The 19,289-nt window shown below is 43.9% G+C and overlaps 1 protein-coding gene across 3 annotated transcripts in view; it reads right to left on the reverse strand.

The window, feature by feature from the left end:
- Window positions 1-19,289, reverse strand: part of TMTC4 (transmembrane O-mannosyltransferase targeting cadherins 4) — a 65,264-nt gene that overhangs the window by 13,395 nt on the left and 32,580 nt on the right. For 2 of the 3 annotated variants that reach the window (XM_043582574.1, XM_043582583.1), the window contains exons 6-14: window positions 16,693-16,793; window positions 13,786-13,878; window positions 13,392-13,556; window positions 12,310-12,512; window positions 10,522-10,693; window positions 10,302-10,433; window positions 1,509-1,588; window positions 1,260-1,367; window positions 983-1,124 (exon numbers count right to left, since the gene is read on the reverse strand). In XM_043582574.1, coding sequence (XP_043438509.1) covers window positions 983-1,124; window positions 1,260-1,367; window positions 1,509-1,588; window positions 10,302-10,433; window positions 10,522-10,693; window positions 12,310-12,512; window positions 13,392-13,556; window positions 13,786-13,878; window positions 16,693-16,793 — 1,196 coding nt within the window. The remainder of the gene's footprint in view (window positions 1-982; window positions 1,125-1,259; window positions 1,368-1,508; window positions 1,589-10,301; window positions 10,434-10,521; window positions 10,694-12,309; window positions 12,513-13,391; window positions 13,557-13,785; window positions 13,879-16,692; window positions 16,794-19,289) is intronic. The other variant, XM_043582593.1, reaches the window with a different exon arrangement.

Genomic DNA, 19,289 nt, shown 5'->3' on the forward strand with positions numbered 1-19,289 from the left:
AAAGAATTTTGCTCTTTGTAGGTAAGTCTTTTTCCTCCCAGCCTTATAGAGATGTAATTGGCATTTAACCTATGTAAATTTAAGGTGCACAAGATGATGATTTGATACAGGTGTATATCATGAAATGATCACCACAGTGAAGTTAGTTCTACCTCCATCAAATCACATCATTACGTGTACAGTTCTTTTCCTTATTAGGAAAATCCAGAGCTTTAAGGCTGAAGCTGTGTATCCTCATGGAGGGTTTTCAGAAGTGATGACTGATCTATTTCACCATCGTTTGTCAATACATGTTTTCAGATTTTAAGATTATTGAACTTCTTGTATTAGCTACTGTTGTAATATTTATTTGAATAAAGAAAGAAAGTATAAGAAAAGAAAATCAAGAGTCATCAGCTCTTTAGTCAGTAACTAAAAGACGAAAGTCTCTATGGAACACATTCTTTCCTATTTCCATTGGACAATCTCAAAGCCCTTTCAAATAAATCCTCCCGAGCTCTCTTTTATGGGGAGAACAGTTAGTACAAATGCCTGGGGACCCAGGGAGCTGTCCTTGGAGGAAGGAGAAGTTGGAAGCTCAGAAACCACATTATGGGTTTGTTTTTTTAATCTCCATTTTTATTCGTGTTTTAAAAACAGGGAAAACTGATGTTTATCAGGAAGTGACCTTTGGAGTACTGTTTTATAGGGCACAAAGGATTTAAAAAATTCTAATTTATTTCTTGGTTTAACCTGTTGCCTTTGAGATAACTTAAACTTGGGTAATTCAAGTTGAATTGTTCTCTAATTAGAGCTTAGAAAGTTACAGACAAGGAAATCCAACAGCTACCTTCCAGTGATAAGCGTATGTGAGAAAACTTTATAAGGTGTTTAGTTAGTAGGGTGCTAGCATGGGGGTTATTTCTGTCATTTTATTATAAAAAGGAAAAAAAACCCCAAAACACAAGCTTTTCTTCTGCAGCCACAGCCAACTTCCGCTTACCAAACGTCCGAGGTTGTAGTAGCAATCTGGGTACTTCCGTCTGTGTTTGATCGCCGTCCGGTAGCTTTGCTCGGCGGCTTCGAACCGTTTCAGACTGTTCTGCACTATGCCCAAATTCATCCACGCGGCAGCAAAGTCTGGCCTGGAAGAGAATTTTTTTTTTTAAAGATGAACAAGGAAAAGAAAGGCTAAGACCCCAGAATGCAGGCGCTCATCACTTTGCATAATTATATGCAACTTAATTATATGCAGCATAATTGTAGAAAACAATGCTTACTGTATTTGTACAGCCAAAGACAGCAGCTCTTCCGCTTCCTGTAGCTCATTCCTTTCTTTTAAGATATTTCCAAGATTGTTCATGGCATGAACGTACTTGGGATTTAATCTGGAAGCAGAGAAAGAAACCAAGCTGTCTGTTAAAGCTTGATAGTCTTCACTAAACTGTCAGGAATTGGCAAAGATACCTGAAAGTCGGGGGTCTTTGTAAATCCTAGACATGTATATAAATGAGACAAGCTTGCAGTACCTCACAGCTTCCCGGTAATATCTGATGGCAGCTGTCTGATTGCCTTTATCGGCCAGGTTTTTGCCAACATTGTAGTGAACCTGAAAATACAGATAAAAACTTGGCCAACAGCTGATAGACCTCTTTGTTCGGAGCACGGGGACCTATCACAGATTCGAACCAAAAACAAAAGGTAAAGGTACAAAAAAAACCCCATCCCATCAGAACTTTGGCTAAAATCTTACAAAGGGCAGGCGAGGGTCATGCTTTAATCCCCCACCCTGTAAGATAAGATTCAAAGGACAGGCTGGCAATGAGCAGATGATATCACTCAGGTACAACAGAAGGATATTTAACTAAGGAGAACTCAAAAATTACAAAGTGGGACTGGTTTTATTGCTAAACCCTCAGTCCCCCTCTTCTCATCCACACATCCCCTGTTGGGGCTGAGATGCAAAATCCAACCACATGTGGCTGTGAGAGGGAGAAACAAGGATTCTGTATTTAAAAACAATGTTTTATGTTTATTTATTTTAGAGAGAGAGAGAACATGAGCAGGGGAGGGGCAGAGACAGAGAGAGAGAGAGAGAGACAGACAGACAGACAGAGACAATGAAGCAGGCTCCAGGCTCCAAGCTGTCAGCAAAGAGCCCAATGTGGGGCTCGAACCCACATGCAAGATCATGACCTCAGCCAAAGTCGGACGCTCAACTGACTGGCTACCCAGGGCCCTGTATCTAAAAGAAATTCAGCCCTTTCTTGCAGGATACCTTCTACTGTAGTATTGCAAACATTCTAGTTCATACTAATGAAATTCTCCCTCTCTCATTCCTTCAGGTAATGACTGATGCTGACAGCCCAAGTGCTGCTGGCAGTTAGATACAGTCACGAGCAAACCTATCAGACCCGAGTCCTGGAGCCCAGGCTGCGAGTCAAATGACCCTTTTGGAAAGTGTGTCACTAGAAGGCACCTGGGGCTGTGGAGGAAGGTGGGTCCCCAAGGTGGTGCCTGGTCTGGGCCTGGGGAGGGCTGTTCTGGGGAAAGGCCCTGCAGCGGAGATCTGAAGGGGGTTGCTAGGTAACGGGGCTCCCCTGGAGTAAGTGTGCCAGGCAGGGCAGGCAATAGCAGGCTCCAGTGCTGTGAGGAAGCCCAGTGTGTTTAGTTGAGCAACTACAAGAAGCCCAGTGTCGCTGGAGTGCAGAGGGCAAGGGAGACCAGGGAGGGCATGGGAGAGCAGGCTGCACAGGGAATCCCGAGCTGTGACAGGTCTGGTTTAGTCTCTGCCCAGAAGTAATAATAGGCCAGCACAAAGCTCATGTAAGTACATGAGCTTTCTAGGGCTGACAGAGTAAAACACCACAAACTAGGGGGGCCCAAGACCACAGAAGTTTATTCCCTCCTAGTTCTGCAGGCAAAGAGTAAGGGGCAGCAAGGTTGGTTTCCACTGGAGGTTCTGAGGGAGGAAGTCTTCCGTGCTTCTCTCCTGTCTTCTGACAGTTGCTGGCAAGGCCTTGGCGTTTCCTTGGCCTACAGCTGAGCAGTTCCAATCTCTGCCTCTGTCTTCACATGGACTTCTCCCTGTGTGTCTGTGTCTGTCTTTATAAGGACACCAGTCACACAGGATGAAGGGCCCACCCTTTACCACTTCATCTTTGTGACATCTGCAAAGCCACCAGTCACAGGTACCAAGGGGTAAGAATTTGAACATGTCTTTTGTGGGACACAATTCAACCCATAACAACAGCCAGGTGTATGAGGGTGGCAGAGGGTCACAATCAAGGCTATATTATAACAAATTAGTCACACTGTGGGAAACACATGAGTGGGGAAGAGACAGATGTCAGGGGTCCAGGGAGAGCCTGAGGTGACAGTCCCGGGGAAGGAGGGCAGCAGATTGTACTAGGGTAGCGTGGAAGAAGCACAGGAATTCGAGGAATACCATGGAAGCAAAAGGCACAGAAATTGCTGTTGGATTGACAAGAGTGAGGAAGCGTGTCAAGAATGAACTCGAGGTTTCTAACTTCCAGAACTGAATGGATGTGATGGTTTGCAGGGAGATACGACTGGTGACTAGGCTTGCTTGGGGGGGATAGGAATCTAGCTGATTTCGAAGTCCTTGGAGAATCCAAGAAGAGAGACCAAGATGGCCACCTGAGCTCAGGACAGAAGCAGGCTGGGGACACCAGTGTGGCAGGGAGACAGAGGTGGTACAGCCACGGGTCATGTGATCACATGGAGCAAGCCAGCCAGGGGAGGAAAAGATCCCATAAGACCTTCTTGTTTCCACCTCTCTAATCAAACTACAAGCTGGAGAAATCACCAGGGAATAATACAGCAACAGAAAGAGAATGAGGTGATGAAATATTCCACAACTAGAGACAGGTGCTGGTCCCACCACTCTGTGAATGCTCTAAATGTCACTGGATTGTGCACTTTAAAATGGTTAATTTAGAAGCACCTGGGTGGCTCAGTCGGTTAAGCGTCAGACTCTTGATTTTGGCTCAGGTCATGATCTCACGATTGTGAGATGAAGTTCCATGAGGATTCTCTCTCTCACTTTGCCCCTCCCCCAACTCGTGCACTCTCTCTTTCTCTCTCTCTCTCTCTCTCTCAAAATACGTATATATTAAAAAACAAATAAAATGGGTAATTTAAAAAGGGATTTAATACTGATCCTTTTATTCTGAAAAACACATGGGAGACTTTTCTTTAGTTTTTAATTGTAAATTAAACATAAAAGTTACCATCTTAACCATTAAAAATGTTTTTAATCTTAGTATTGTTGACAATGTTTAATTACTTTTGAGTGATTAGCCATTTTTAAGTGTATGGTTCAGTAGGGTTGAGTATATTCACACTGTTGTGCAACCAACCTCCAGAACTCTCTTCATCTTGCGTATCTGAAACTCTATACCCATTACACAGTAATTCTCCGTCTTTCCCTCCCCCCAGCCCCTGGCGGCCACCATCCTGTTTCTCTGAGTTTCTGTTTCTATGAGTCTGACCATTCTAGATCCCTTACAGAAGTATAATTGTACAGTCTTTTCATGACTGGCTAGTTTCATGTAGATAATGCCCTCGAGGGTCATCCACATTGTAGCACGTGTCAGAATTTCCTTCCTTTTCAAGGCTGAGGAATATTCCACTGCATGCATACACTACATTTTGCTCATCTATTGGTCTATCGATGGACAGACACTTGGATTGCTTCCACCTTCTGGCTACTGTGAACAGTGTTTCTATGAACGTGCATGTTCACACATGTCTTTGAGATCCCGCTTTCAATTCTTGTGGGCATCTACCCAGAAATGGATTTGCTGGATCATATGGTAATTATATTTTTAATGTTGTTTGTAAGAACTAAAGTGGTTAACTTTGTTATGAGAATTTTGTCTCACTGTAAAACAAGAGAGGTAGAGAGGTTCAGGAGAGCATTTGTAACGATTGAGGAGGGTGGTAAGGGAGACCAGAAGAAACTGGACTCATAGTTGAAAGGCTACCAGAAATTCTCAAGTCAGCTGAATTGAAGGCACAGGGCATTTTCTCAACTGTACATGGGCTCAGGACAAGTTACAAGGAAAGGGGCCGGGACCCAAAATGACAGCAGGGCAGCAGAATGGCAGACCCACGGGACTATTATCAGAAGTATTTACTGATGCTCCTTTTAGAGGCTTCCAATGTACAGGCCAATAGCAATCTCAGAGGAGATGATGCCACAGAAGTTCGTTCAACAGCTCATGGTAACAGGGGTCCTGGCAGCCAGCACGTGCTGAAGGGTGCCATGAGCCCGTGCAGGGCTGGCACTGTGCACGCGTGTCTTCTCTGCACGCAGCCCTGCCAGGTTGAGGGGTTGCTACGGCATCATTAAGCATCTCACCCGAGGATGTGGTGCTAGATTTGAAGCCAGGCTCCGAAACCTGTGTTTTTCTCACCATATCACACCCATCCAAGAGGGTGCTGGGTGAGGACGGGGCCAACTGCTTGAGGTGATTTCTAGACCCACTCATTCATGCCATCTGTTCTTTTTCATAACGTAAATAATGTTTCTTGTTGCATGTTAACAGCTGAATTCTACCCCTCACCCCCAATTCATCTGTTGAAGTCCTGACCCCCAGGACCTCAGAATATGACTATATTTGGGGACGGGACCTTTAAAGAGGAAATTAAGTGAAAATGAGGCTGTTGGGGTGGGGCCCTAATCCCATCTGACTGGAGTCCTTGTAGGAGGAGGAAATTTGAAGACAGACAGAGACGCTAAGGTTGTGCGTTCACAACAACTGTACGTGCACAGAGGAGAGACCATGTGAGGACACCGTGATCTTGGACTTCTGGTCTCCAGAACTGCGAGAAAATAAACGTCTCTTGTTTAAGCCCCTGGTCTGTGGTGCTTTGTTATGGCAGCCCTAGTTAATATATCATGAAACACAATAATGGTTTGAACACATTTCAAGTAGCATTACATTGGAACACTTCAAAAACCCTTTGGAAAATATAACCATATCCTGTCTTACCAATCTTAGCCTACAGTTACAGCATGTCTTCAAAAATACTAATATTTCTGGGGGCGCCTGGGTGGCGCAGTCGGTTAAGCGTCCGACTTCAGCCAGGTCACGATCTCGCGGTCCGCAAGTTCGAGCCCCGCGTCGGGCTCTGGGCTGATGGCTCAGAGCCTGGAGCCTGTTTCCGATTCTGTGTCTCCCTCTCTCTCTGCCCCTCCCCCGTTCATGCTCTGTCTCTCTCTGTCCCACAAATAAATAAACGTTGAAAAAAAAATTTAAAAATACTAATATTTCTGGAAGGGTATGGAACAGCGTGACATTCTTTGAGCACGTATGTATCAGAGATTTGTTTTTTAACTGCCAATTTTTAAGTCTATACGTTTATTTTTATCCTGTCTGACAAAAGGAATCGCAAGCAGAGAAATCACAGGTGACAGAAATATGTATTATTGTGCAGCATACGGTATAATTTAGACTTCCTGAGCCATACTATTGCCCATTCATTGGTATTAACATCTTCAAATTATAGCTAATGCTACGGCAGTAGCATGTGCTTTATAAAGTGTGCTCTAAATGGTTTCATTTTGTGCCTCTCCCAGCCCCAGCCTGGACGTGCTTACCTCTCCTCCCGTCCCCGCACAAAAGAATCGTATCACAAACCCACCAGTGAGCAATGTGCTTGTGGTCCCCAGAATACAAATTCAGCTTCTACTCAGACTTCAGCACAACTCCTGCCTCTTCCGCCCCTAAGCTCCTGCCGCTTTCCTTTGTTCTGGGCAAATTCTGTTTTCTCAGTAAGAAGCTCAGACAAAGAGTTCAACTGCCCTCTGCAGTATACATGGGGTTCTGTTAGACACCCAGAATGCCAGGGAGAGCCACCCAGATCAGGGGAGAGAGAAAAGGAGTGCTCCAGAAATGCAGACTGCAGTTATTTCCATGGAACTGGTTAAAAGTCTGATCCAGCCCAAGAAGGCAAGCTTTCCACAATTAAGAAGTGATATGAACAGTCTCATCGGCCCAGCCTCATCCTATGGGTTGGTTATATGGAGGGAAGTCTCTGAAGAGAAAACAGATCTCTAGATAACCCACTGGAAAACAAAAACAAACCCCGAAGAAGCCCTCCTAAACAGTTCACTTGAAACAGTGTTTAAAGAATAAGTTATTTTTGTTTCCACGCAATGTAAGAGACTGAAAAAGCCTGTTTGTTCTCGAACTTTCCCTCTAGCTTTTATGATTCATAGATGGAGGCAAAAAGCCAGCAAATAGGGGCACCTGGGTGGCTCAGTCAGTTAAGCGTCCGACTTTGACTCACATCATGATCCCACTGTCTGTGAGTTCGAGCCCGGTGGGGCTCTGTGCCGACAGCTCGGAGCCTGAATCCTGCTTCGGATTCTGTGTCTCCCTCTCTCTCTGCCTCTCCCCCACTTGCACTCTGTCTCTCTCTCTCAAAAATGAAATAAAAACATAAAAAAACAAAAAACCAGCACAGAAACCACAGATGAAGATGTCCACTGTAGCCCCATGACCTGTAAATCAACAATGGAAGGGACTTTCCAAGGCTGAAACCAGTTTGTTTCAAGTTCTCTGCTAACATTCGATGCCAAAATGTTTTAAACACATAAAAATCCTATAGCCCATCCTGGCTCATCCTTAAGGAAATACCGCATTGTGGCAGATGATCCTTTTCATGGTTAAAAAACTTTAGAATTGTATCTCAGAGTTGATACAAAGTGGCACATCCTTTTAAGCCTTAACAACTAAAAATGACTGTAAATATAATTAAATACTTGGTATCTCATCCATTGTAGGGTAAAGAAATCTGATTTCCACAAGGCTCAATTCAATCACTAATTTTGAGTGCCTACCATATGCAAGGCAATGTGGATAATTCAACTCCAGACCGGGCATTGGCACTGCCTATGTGGATACTGCCATCTTTTGAAAAAGATTGAGTCTCAGTTTGTAATCCTGGGCCTAATCCAGAGCCAGATGCCAAATACTTACTTCGTATACAGTGAATATAAAGTGGAAACCAATACAGAAAATGTATTTCCTGCAACAGTGTTGAAGGAAACTGGTATCTTCTTAAATGAGGTCTCTTCCCTGAAATCAGCCTAGCTTTTTAAAAAAAAAAAAGGAAGTAAAGATGATTTTTCTACACTGCAATTTAGAGCGGAAAGTAAAACAAACAAACGGACAAAAAAACAAAAATAAAACCCCAAACCTCCATCTTGCTCAGACTGAATGGTAATCCTGAAAAATTTTCTTAGAAAGGATGATCACCATTGGGCCCATTTTGAAGATGAGGTCGTATATGTATGTCTTAAATTTAAAAAAGAAAACTACATATGTGTGGTGTGTGCACATCTCGTACTTTTCTTTCCTATAGCATATGAGATCACATCCTAGGGCAGAAGGTATAGGCGTGAACATCACCTAGGTTGTCCCTCCCCCTGATTTACTGGCATAACCTGGGTGGCACATCATACCAGGTCTCTATCTACCCCCTAAGTTACTAATCTAGATAACATCAGTTCCATCCTTCTATGCCTCAGTTTCTTCCATTTGGAAAAATAAAGAAAATAAAACCTTTCTCTCTAAAAACCTTAGAGGGAGGATAATGGAGATTAATTATAGAGCCTCTACAAAGAAATCTGAGCTCCTTGTGGGGAAGAACTTTATAAATAGAAGCTATAATTACTGCTATTCAAACAGAAAAGCAAAAATAAAGCAGATCTATTAACATTTATGAAATTAAATCACAGGCAATTTATTTTTAGTAGCATGAAATAAATGGATAGGTCAGCAAATCAAATTAAGGATAAAAGCTTGAAGGAATGCATTCTTTTATCTAAGTCTCTTAACTATAAAAAATGAACAAGATTTCTTTTTTTAATCCAAGAAAAAGACAAAGAGTTAGCACCTTTTACATTATTCCTCACTTCAGGATCACAATAGGATGTCAACCGTTCATGAGATTTATTCATACAATTTTGCCTGAAATCACTGATTTCTCTCTTTTTAATTTTTTTAATGTTCATTTATTTTTGAGAGAGAGAAAGAGAGGGAGGGAGAGAGAGAGAGAGCAGAAGCAGGGAAGGGGCACAGAAAGAGGGAGACACAGAATCTGAAGTAGGCTCCAGGCTCCGAGCTGTCAGAACAGAGACTGATGTGGGGCTTGAACTCACGAACAGCAAGATCATGACCTGAGCTGAAGTCAGACGCTTAACTGACTGAGCCACCCAGGTGCCCCTGCTTTCTCTTAAATATAGACTATGGAAATGAGACAGAACTCCAGAGAGCTCTTTTTCTCCCCCTACAGGATCACAGTTAAGCATCTAGGAACTCATGTTCTGATGACCCGAGGCAGAATGTATCATTATTTACGAATACTCTATACCAAAAGAAGATTCTTCTAACCTAACCCCTTGGCCTCCCATTTTGACCAAGTAGCATTTTCTCATTTAAGGAGACAACCAAAACTAAAACGAGCCTCAAAAAGCTAACCTTTCTTGAGCACCCACCATGTTCTAACTACCATGTTAGAGCTCTTCAGATGCCATATTTCATTTAGGCCTCACAACAAATCCAGGAGACAGTCATGATCTCCCCTTGATGGAAAAGGGCATTGAGAATTCAAAGCAGTTTCGTTTTGCCCAAAAAGGCACAGCTGGTTAAATGAAGAGACTGGATTCATCAAGAATACAAGTGAAACACATTCCTACCAAACAGCTTCAACAAAAACACTGCCAATTTTCAAGCCTACACATTTATTTTTACCTAATCTGACAAAAGGAATCACAAGCAGAGAAGCCACAGGCAACAGAAATGTGTAATACTGCACATCAGACGGTATAATTTAAACTTCCTGAACCAAAGTGCTGCCTGTTCACTGGTGTAGTCATCTTCAAGTTACAGACCGGAGGAAGACTTGAGGCGGTGGCCTGGGCACGTGTTCTGAGGTTCAAACTCTGCCCCTCCCCCAACCACAGTCTGGATGTGTGCGTCCACCTCACTGCTACCATTTCAGTGGGTGACTGGACCAACTGGAAGATGGGCAAAACGTCATTTAAGTAACCTGCAGTTTCACTGACGCTGTCTGGTTTTAATGAGTTCTTTTGAATTATTTTGGCCAACTGGAAGCGTAATGAATTTATCAAAATCATTAACAAAACCAAAGAAAAACCCGAGTATTTGGTCATGGTCTTATGCTAGCTTCTGCATGAAGGTAAAGGGACCTTCTTCTTATTCAGCTGTTCAACTTAAAGTATATGCTAGGAAGGTCTTTCTCAGGAAACATGGCAGTCAACATACCTTGGCGTTGAGAGGACACACAGACAGGGCACTTCTAAAAAGCTGTTCTTCGTTTCGCCACTCGCCACTGCGAATCATGCACCTCAGCATGTTTATGAATAGAATTCCCAGTACGACAGTAGCAATCAATTTCTTAGGAACAGAGAGATACCATAAATGTCATTAGGAAGGTTTAGCCAGTCGTCTTGGGTATGAATGGCACACCACCCTGGGCCAATACCTTTTTCTTAGTGTGTTTACTGAGCGCTCCGAATCCGAAAGTCAGCAGCATGCAGTACCCAGCACTGGGGAGGTACAGGACTCTTTCTGCAACCACAAAGCCCACTCGGAAGAACAAGTTACTTGCAGGGAGAAATGGGATAATGAGAAATCCTAGGCCCAGGGTAAGGATCCTGGAAAGTGAGAAGTAATTAAAATAGCTATTTTCAGACTTCTCAAAAAAAAAAAAATCCTACTCAACATTAAATTAGTGATAAAGGCTGTGTTTTTTTTTTTTTTAAGTCATCAATTGGGAAAAGGTACCAGAAGTAGCAGAGAAATGTCATCAGTAAAGAGGATTTAGCCTGGCAGTATTAGGATAAGTCATAAAATCTCACTAATGCACTTAGTTTAGCATCAAGCATATTGACAAGACTTGTAAGGTGCTCAATCCATACAAGTAAGGTTACAATGATCACACTTTGTGAGCCCTTATTAATTCACTTACTCCTAACCCCCCTCAAACCATGTAGGCATTGAATAGATCAGTGGGTATTTTGGTCCCAATTAGTCCACTATAGTTTTCATGGGAAAAAAAAAATCCCCTCTCCAACCTTAACAGGAATAATAATACTTTACTAGTTTAAGCTTTATAAAATCTGAAATAAACAAAATTGCAATCATTTTTGGGTGCTATGTCACCACATATTTCACTCAAGCAAAAAGAAAGCTGAGCAACAAAGAGCTTCTGGAACTAGGCAACATTTCCGATGTCCCATATGATGCAAGAGGATAAATTAAGAAGCTAGGTCAAATTTGGTGGTTCCTTCCTGGACCCTGTGCCTTCAGTACTTAAAAAAACAAAACAAAACAAGGCAAAATCATTATTGCATGTGTATAGGTGAACTGGGGCTAAAGTTAGTAGAATTATGAACCAATTTAACAGGTAAACTTAAAACTTATTTTGGGGGTGCCTGGGTGGCTCGGGAGGTTGAGCGACCAACTCCTGATTTTGGCTTAGGTCACGCATGATCTCATGGTTTGTGAGACTGAGTCTCGCATCAGGCTCTGCACTGACAGTGCAGAGCATGCTTGGAATTCTCATTTCTCTTTCTCTCTCTCTCTCTCTCTCTCTCTCTCTCTCCCTCTCCTCTGCTCGTGCTCTCTCTCTCAAAATAAATAAATAAGCTTTAAAAACAAAGCTTATTCTAAGAAATTACTAATCTAATTCCCTAAACACATATGCTTAAAGGGAATCAACTACCTTAAATAGTCTTCTTTCTCAGGAAACACATTTGTTTCCCCCACCTCCATTATTTTCTCAATAACCTTTTATTCTCTCTCTCTCTCTCTCTCTCTCTTTGTGAGAAAGAATAGTCTCTTTGGAGCAGCGGTTTATTTTCTGCTAAACAACAACAGAAGGAATCACTAGAACATCCACCAGAGTTTTTTGAAGGAGAATTGTGAAGTGATGGGCACAGCACACATCAATTACACTCTCTGTTCTGACCATAAATTACTCTTTACCACCTACAGAGAAAAGGATCTCAAGATGCTACTTCAAGGGAAAGGTGGGAGGGGGAGACAGAGCAGTCATCCGTTCCCCTCCTCCAAGTTCACTCCCCACTAGTTGAAGCCAGCAATGGATTCCAAATGGATGGAACTCATCCTAGGCATAAATGTGTTTTGGAAATAAATGTCCTTAGATGTTACTTCCACAAAATTGTTAAAATGATCAGTGCAAAATGGATTTAGCAAAATGCTCTGATCCAGCCCAGTGTGGAAGTTGAAATTCAGTGCTGCCTCTTACCTTCTTTTGTGGCTGTCTTCAGAGCACAGGGCTTGGCATATTAGGCCAATTAGACAGAACCACAGTGCTGCCAGTGCAATTACTCTCCAGTCACCGGCTGACTTAATGAGGGGGATGCAGCCCATTGACCAATCAAAACACAGCCACCAGGGGCACAGCAGCAGCCAGGCATTCAATGAATAGTAGTAATTATAGTTTATGGCCTGTCAGTCAAAAGGAAAACAAACACTCATTTGATACAGAACTTCTACATATATACATATATGTATATATAACACCCATATATATGTATATGGGTATGTATATATACACATACCTTGTAACTTCACTTTTGAGGCATCCATAGGCTTCTGTTCAAGGAGAGCAGTTGTATAAAATAAAATGTCAATTTCTACATCGGATGTGGGACTGTAGTTTGCAATCTATTAAATGTGTTCAGACTATAATAGAGAAAAATACAGCAAAGCCACCAGACTCTGCTACACATCTGTTATATTTCTGGTCAAAATGTGTCCCATTTACTTAGTGATGCCCAAAGTCTATGACCCAGGAAATCTGAGGCCCAGGGTTCACCTATGTGTCTGACAATTTAAGAAGAGGGTTTTTCCTCCTTTTGATTTCTATCTCTATGAAATGCACCACTAAGAATTTGTGGCTTGACACCTTGCCTTCAGAAAAAGCAAACCTTTACAAGAAATAGTGTTTGGATACTGTCAGACGTTTAAAGATATATTACCGATGCAGTTAGATTTTGTGTTAATCCCACTACATCAATTTCCTTTACCACAACAGTAATGGGGTCAGGGGACACTTTAGTGAGGCTGGCAGGAAAGCTGATATTTGAAAGAACCATTTCTCTTTAGTTTTGATTAGAATGGAAATACAAGGGACTCACACCCTCTCGATCCCTTAATCAAAATCTGGTTTCATCCGAGAATATCCTTAGTGAGAGCAAACAAATGTGGAGGTGTTCCACTGATTAGGGATTTTGTGGGCGTGTTGGGAAGTCAGAAGAGGGGGACAGAGGTTCTGAAAGCTAGTGGGCAGAGAAGACAGAAGTGGAGGACAGGCTCAGCACTCACCCTGACCAGCATACTGTCGGCGAAGGAGGCAGGATTGTCCACCTCGGTGAATGCCGGGGGGCCGGTGCCCATGATTTTCCAGCGCATGTAGAGCACCCCTGCTCCCCCCGAGGCCAGAAGGGTCATCCTGAAGAGGAGGCCCCCATTCCTGAGCGTGCCAAGGTTCTGAAAGGTCAACGTAAAGCCCCTGATGTCGTGGGTTTTCAAATAAAAGTGCAGCCGAGCTCAGTGCACGTGTGCAGCACTTCTGCCCGAACTGCTCTGCTGCTGTGCTGAAAAGGGCTAGCTATTTTCAAATTCAAAACGGCGAGAAATATTTTGAAAATGGCGTTTTAAATCAGCTGGTACTTGACATTTTCCATGTCTGGGCTGGAGACAAAAAGTATATACTCACCTCTAATGATTTGTCTTTATGTAGTACCTTCTGGACCATTTCCAGAACATTTAATTTGCCTATCACCAAGATGTCAAAGACTGCATTCAAACCCTGAGGAAGCAAAGCAAGGCAATCAGTGAGGGAGAGCCTGGCTCTGATTAGGTGGCAATTACACTTCACAATTTTATTACTGAATCTCGACAAGAATTGCAGTGGCTAAGATAATCACGGGAGACGTCTCCAGCTGTAAAACAGACACCCCACTATTGTTCTTATGAAATCGGCTCACGGTGATGTATCAGATTTCCTGCCTAGTAGATCCCTGTTGGTCATAATTTCATAGTCTGCACAGAAGAGTAGTTTAAGGATTCAGGATAGCTGGAAATTTGGGGTTCCCAGGAGAAGTTCTCCAGAGGTCCCTCTTGCCTATTTTTTTTTCTTTTACTATAAAATAGTCTCTTAGTGGCTTAACAGAGGGGTTACCTGCACAGTAATTATGCCTCAGAAGATAAAGGCAGCCGTCAACCTCGAAACCGAGCCATGTAAGTAATTAGTCACACCTCAAGAACGCCAAGCGCTGACTGATTTCAGCACGTGTAGTAATAGCAGGGGCACAACATAAGAAATCATCTCTGATGGGGCTCTGGATCTCTCAGGTGCAGACTCCTGGCTGTCCGCTGGTTTTCAGGTCTTGCTGGGCACACAGCCCAGCAGCACTTCCCAGCCAGCCCTGCAGCTACGTGTGGTCATGTGACTTGAGTTTCAGCCTCCAGAACATGGCTCAAAGCACTTATGCATTATTTTGGAGGTTTGCTTATAACCTGGGCACACTCCGTCACTTGGTTTCCCCTTCTGGCTGGCTGTGATGGACACCATCAGGGCAATGGTGGAAACTACACACTCCAGAGGGCAGAACCTGCACCAGCTAGCGTCCACTGTGTGGACAACAGCCACCTCCACCCACAGCTACTAGGTGAACAACAAATAACTTCCATTATGTGAAGCCAGTGTCTGGGATGTGATGCAGCTCCACTTCCGCTGGTAGCTTCCAGTAGACCCAAAATAGTTTCTTTCCAGAAGGCGAGGGCTGCTTTTGCCCGGCTAGATGGGCCTTGGATTCCCTTCTCTTCCCTGCAATGGACTTTCTGTAGACGTCACCGCTGTAGGCAAGGTCAACTTGTGGAAATCCCTGACCAATCTAAAGTGGCCACAGTGCATATGGCATCTGTGGTTAAAGCTCCCCCTAAATGACTTTGGTCTTTTTGATGTGGGGCTTTGCGGTGAAGAAAATCATAAATCATCAGAAGCCAGTGGTAATTTGTGACTTTTAGAGCAAGGATCCCTACTTAACCCTCTCCCATAAATGCTGGAAGCCATTAATTATCTAATACACAGGCCAGCACTGGGTTAATCATTTCAAAGAATTCTGATTTTATTCACTCATGCGATACAGGATTTTAGTGGGTCACAGAAGACCATTTCTCCCCGGGTGTAAACCATCTTCTAGAAGGCAGAAGCTTCCTGTTGAGCTGCCACTGTCTTATACCATTTGTTTTTCTCCCTATGAGTCACCAAGGGGTGAGGAGATCACATCATTACAAGGACTGAGCCAAAAAGAATTTTGGCACTCTCCAACTGCCCATTTAAATACATCATCAAAACGTCCACATTCTAATCAAATGTTTGAAAACAGCTAAATTTTAGCATATCTTTAGTATCTTTAGTCACATAAATTCAACCTTTAGTGCTTTTCAAACATTAATGGGAGCCACCTTGGACCTTGTTACATGGAGATTCTGATTCAGCAGGCCTGGGGTGGGGTTAGAGATCCTAAATTTCTAATAAGCTCCCAGATGGTATTAATACTACTGGTCTTTGCGAAGCAAAGGTTTAGAGCAGTGGATGATTCTGCCACCCGGGGGATGCTTGACAATGTCTAGAGACATTTTAAGTTGTCACAGTCAAGGCAGTCCTACTGGAATTTAAAGGTAGAGGCCAGGGATGTTGCTACACCTGCCACGGTGCACAAGACAACCCTCCCATAAAAAGGAATGACCTAGCCCAAAACATCAATAATGCTGAGATTGAAAAACATTGGCTTGGAACAAACTTAAAAAAAATAATAACCCGTGAAGTTCAAGTATCTTTGCGCAGTAATTCTTTCTGCGCCATTTCTTAGCTAGCTAACCTTCATCTTCTAGACTGAGCCTCATAAACTCTTTCATCTTTGCTTTGACTTACATCAAACCCCATATAGATTTATCTGCTCTTTCTTTCCCAGGTTATTCCTATCTGGGCCATGCAAATCCCATATCTTTCTTTCCATTTCTCTACCCCTGATCATAGCCCTAATTTCTAAGTTTTCCTCTAATAACGTCAAGCATAAAACTGGCTACGATGGAAGAAAAGGAAAGTGAATTTCAATGCCTCTCCCTTCCTGGGGCTTCGATTCTGATCAGACATAGAAGGTGGAGGCCTCTACTCTTCAGGACCCCTCCTTTCCTCTTTGATATTTCCAGTCAAGGCCAAGCACAACATACACTCAATACTTCTTTAATCAGGACCAGAAGCATTGATGGCATCAGCCCACTGCTGTATCTCGAAGTGCGGCAATAGGACAGCACCCCGGAAAACTGAAACTGTTCTTTTCTCTTTTTCTATGGCACCCCTCCATGAGAGAGTTAATCACTGTCTGTAAGAACTTCCCACTTTCTGTTTCCCACCGGTTGCTAATGATAGTCAACTGAGACAGTCCATTTCCATGAAACACTACATGTACTAAAAGCACAAGTAACTGATAGAAGGGTCCCTGACTGGCTGGTAATGGGGTTGAGAAGTGGAGGAAGTCACAGAGGCAGGGCTAGCCCGAGATGTCTCTACTGTGGCAGAGGGAGGGGCAGGCCCTGACTGCATCTCAGGTCTTACCAGCACAGTGATCCCTTGCTCTTTACACAGCATGGCCACCGCTCCCAGGAGGATACTCAGCAACACCCAGAACGTAGAATGTGTTCCCTCCTTGTTACCTGCTGATAGAGAAATGACAGACGTAAACATCATGCAACACAGCTTAGCCCTGGTAGCACCAGGGACTAAAATCCTAAGCATGTGCTCTAAATAGCCACGATTTAAAAAGAGTTTGGTCTTCTGATAGCATTTCTCTGTGGGCAAGTGTATTACACTCTGCATTTCTGGTTAAACAGCACCGTCTAAATGATATACATACCCACTCTCAAGGCACATCCTAGCAGGTACCCACAGCCTATTGGAGGCACCGCAATGAAGGCCTGGCCACCAAGATATCTCATTGCAGACTCCCTATGGGGCAAGTTCCTACTTCCTGACCTGCCAGCCACCTAACAGGCCACTCTGACAGGCTGTGTTGAGAAGTCCCACTGAGAGTGTAAGCACTGCATCTGATTATAGGATGGCCCCAGCAGTGACTGCTGCTATCACCACAGTGGTGATGGCAATGCCTGAGCTGCCCTGAGAAAGCCTACAACTGTAGGCACAGAAGTCCAGGTAAAGGCCCAGGCCAGGCTGGGCTGGGCTGCCAACCTGCATGGGGCTTCAAGCCAGAACATCTTTAGAAATGGGAACTCTGTAGTAAGAAGCCTGGGGTGGGACTGACCTTGAGTTAAAACTGATGGTCCCTGAACTGCCTCCAGCCAAGGGAAGATCTGGCTTTATTCTATTTGGTGGGTGATATCTGCAATTTGGGGCCAGGGCTGAACTGCTGGAGAGGAGAGGCCACATGTCCTTTGTAAGGCCCTCACCCCCTCATCTACATAGATGGTACACATTTAAAAAAGACATAGGTTTGAAGTAGGGCAAGGCAAACCTGCTTGGAGGGCCAAACCATTAGCTTGCCTGAGGTTCCTACGAATCTTGGTTCAGTTCTGATCAAAACCAGAACTCTTGGTCCAAAATCCGGCTCTGCCATTTACTATGTGACCCTGAGCAAATTACTTCCACTCACAGTCTCAACGACTTCATCTATAAAATGGGAGCAACGTTATCTACCTACTGATATATTTGAAAAACTATACAGAAATGCCTGGCCATTTGTGTTAAAAATTATAGAAACATGGTTGTAAATGAAAAACATATCTGTAAAACACACAAGAAACCAACCACAGTTGTTTCTGAACAGTTCTAAGAAGAAAATTTGGGCAGCAAAGGGATAAAGTCTATGCTTTCCCACTGTACAGGCCTTCACATATCCTTAATTTTTTTTTAACTATGTGCATGTTTGACAGCCTCGTTAGCTTCCACCCATTAGATGCCAGCAGCCCTCCCAGCCCTCAGTTGTGACAACCAAGAATGCCACAGGCTTTGTCAGACACCCCTGGGAAGAGTGGGGCAGAAATCACCCACACTTGGGACCAGTGCCCTGAACCAGGGTAATGACAGTGTGTGGTCCGTGCACCTGCCCTTGGATCCTGTTAGAAATTCAGAGTCTCAGGCCCCACCCAGAGCTGTGCAATCAGAAACCTGATGGCGGAGCCCAGCAACTGCCCTTTTAACCAGCCTTCCAGGTGATTCTAATTTTTTTTTAAATGTTTGTTTATTTTTGATAGAGCGAGGGAGAGCACCAGTGGGGAAGGGCAGAGAGAGGGAGCCACAGAATCTGAAGTAGGCTCCAGGGTCTGAGCTGTCAGCAAAGAGCCCGACATGTGGCTGGAACCTATGAACTGTGAGATCATGATCTGAGCTGAAGCTGGATGCTTAACTGACTGAGCCACCCAGGTGTCCCTCGGTCAACTCCTTTTAAATTATGATTTTAGGAAAGGCCTCACAAGTGTCAGCAGCTCAGCCCAGGGGTTCAGCTGGCAGAATGGAGGTGGTCACAGCTCACAAGGCACTGTAACCTTCTGCCATATGATGGAGATAGATGGCAGATAACACCCTAGGGCTTGTCCTCTCCATGCTGTGGACATATGGTCCACTGAGCTTTTCTCCCATAACACATCCTCCTGAGTCTGCATCAAACCACTCTCAGGATTTTCTCATATTAGCAGTTGGTAGGTAATTAAATGTCTTTAATTATAAGAACTCATGTATTACCATGGGGTCTTCTCCACAGATAAAAGGGTAAATGACGCCCAGCCAGGCTCCTGTGCCCCTCAGGGCTCACAATGGGATGGGCACTACGACAGCTTGGGAGATGTGCTGGGGTCCCTCGTCTCAGCATGCTGCTTCCACGTCCACTAAGCATTAGATTTGATGGTTCACTAGAAACCAAATGGACCTCTCCCCCACCGCCTGGACTGGCTTTTTCTAAGCTTCCTCATTCCCACAATCTGTATTTGTAACTTTTCTTTTTAAGTTCATTTATTTTGAGAGAGAGAAAGAGTGAGAGAGAGAGAGAGAGTGAGTGAGTGTGGGAGCAGGGGAGGACCAGAGAGAGAGAGAAAGGGAGAGAGAGAATCCCAAGCAGGCTCCATGCTGTCAGCACAGAGCCCAACGTGGGGCTTGATCTCCCGAGCTATGAGATCATGACCCGAGCCGAAATCAAGAATCAA

Source organism: Prionailurus bengalensis, chromosome A1, assembly GCF_016509475.1.
Source record: "Prionailurus bengalensis isolate Pbe53 chromosome A1, Fcat_Pben_1.1_paternal_pri, whole genome shotgun sequence".
Lineage (NCBI taxonomy): Eukaryota > Metazoa > Chordata > Mammalia > Carnivora > Felidae > Prionailurus > Prionailurus bengalensis.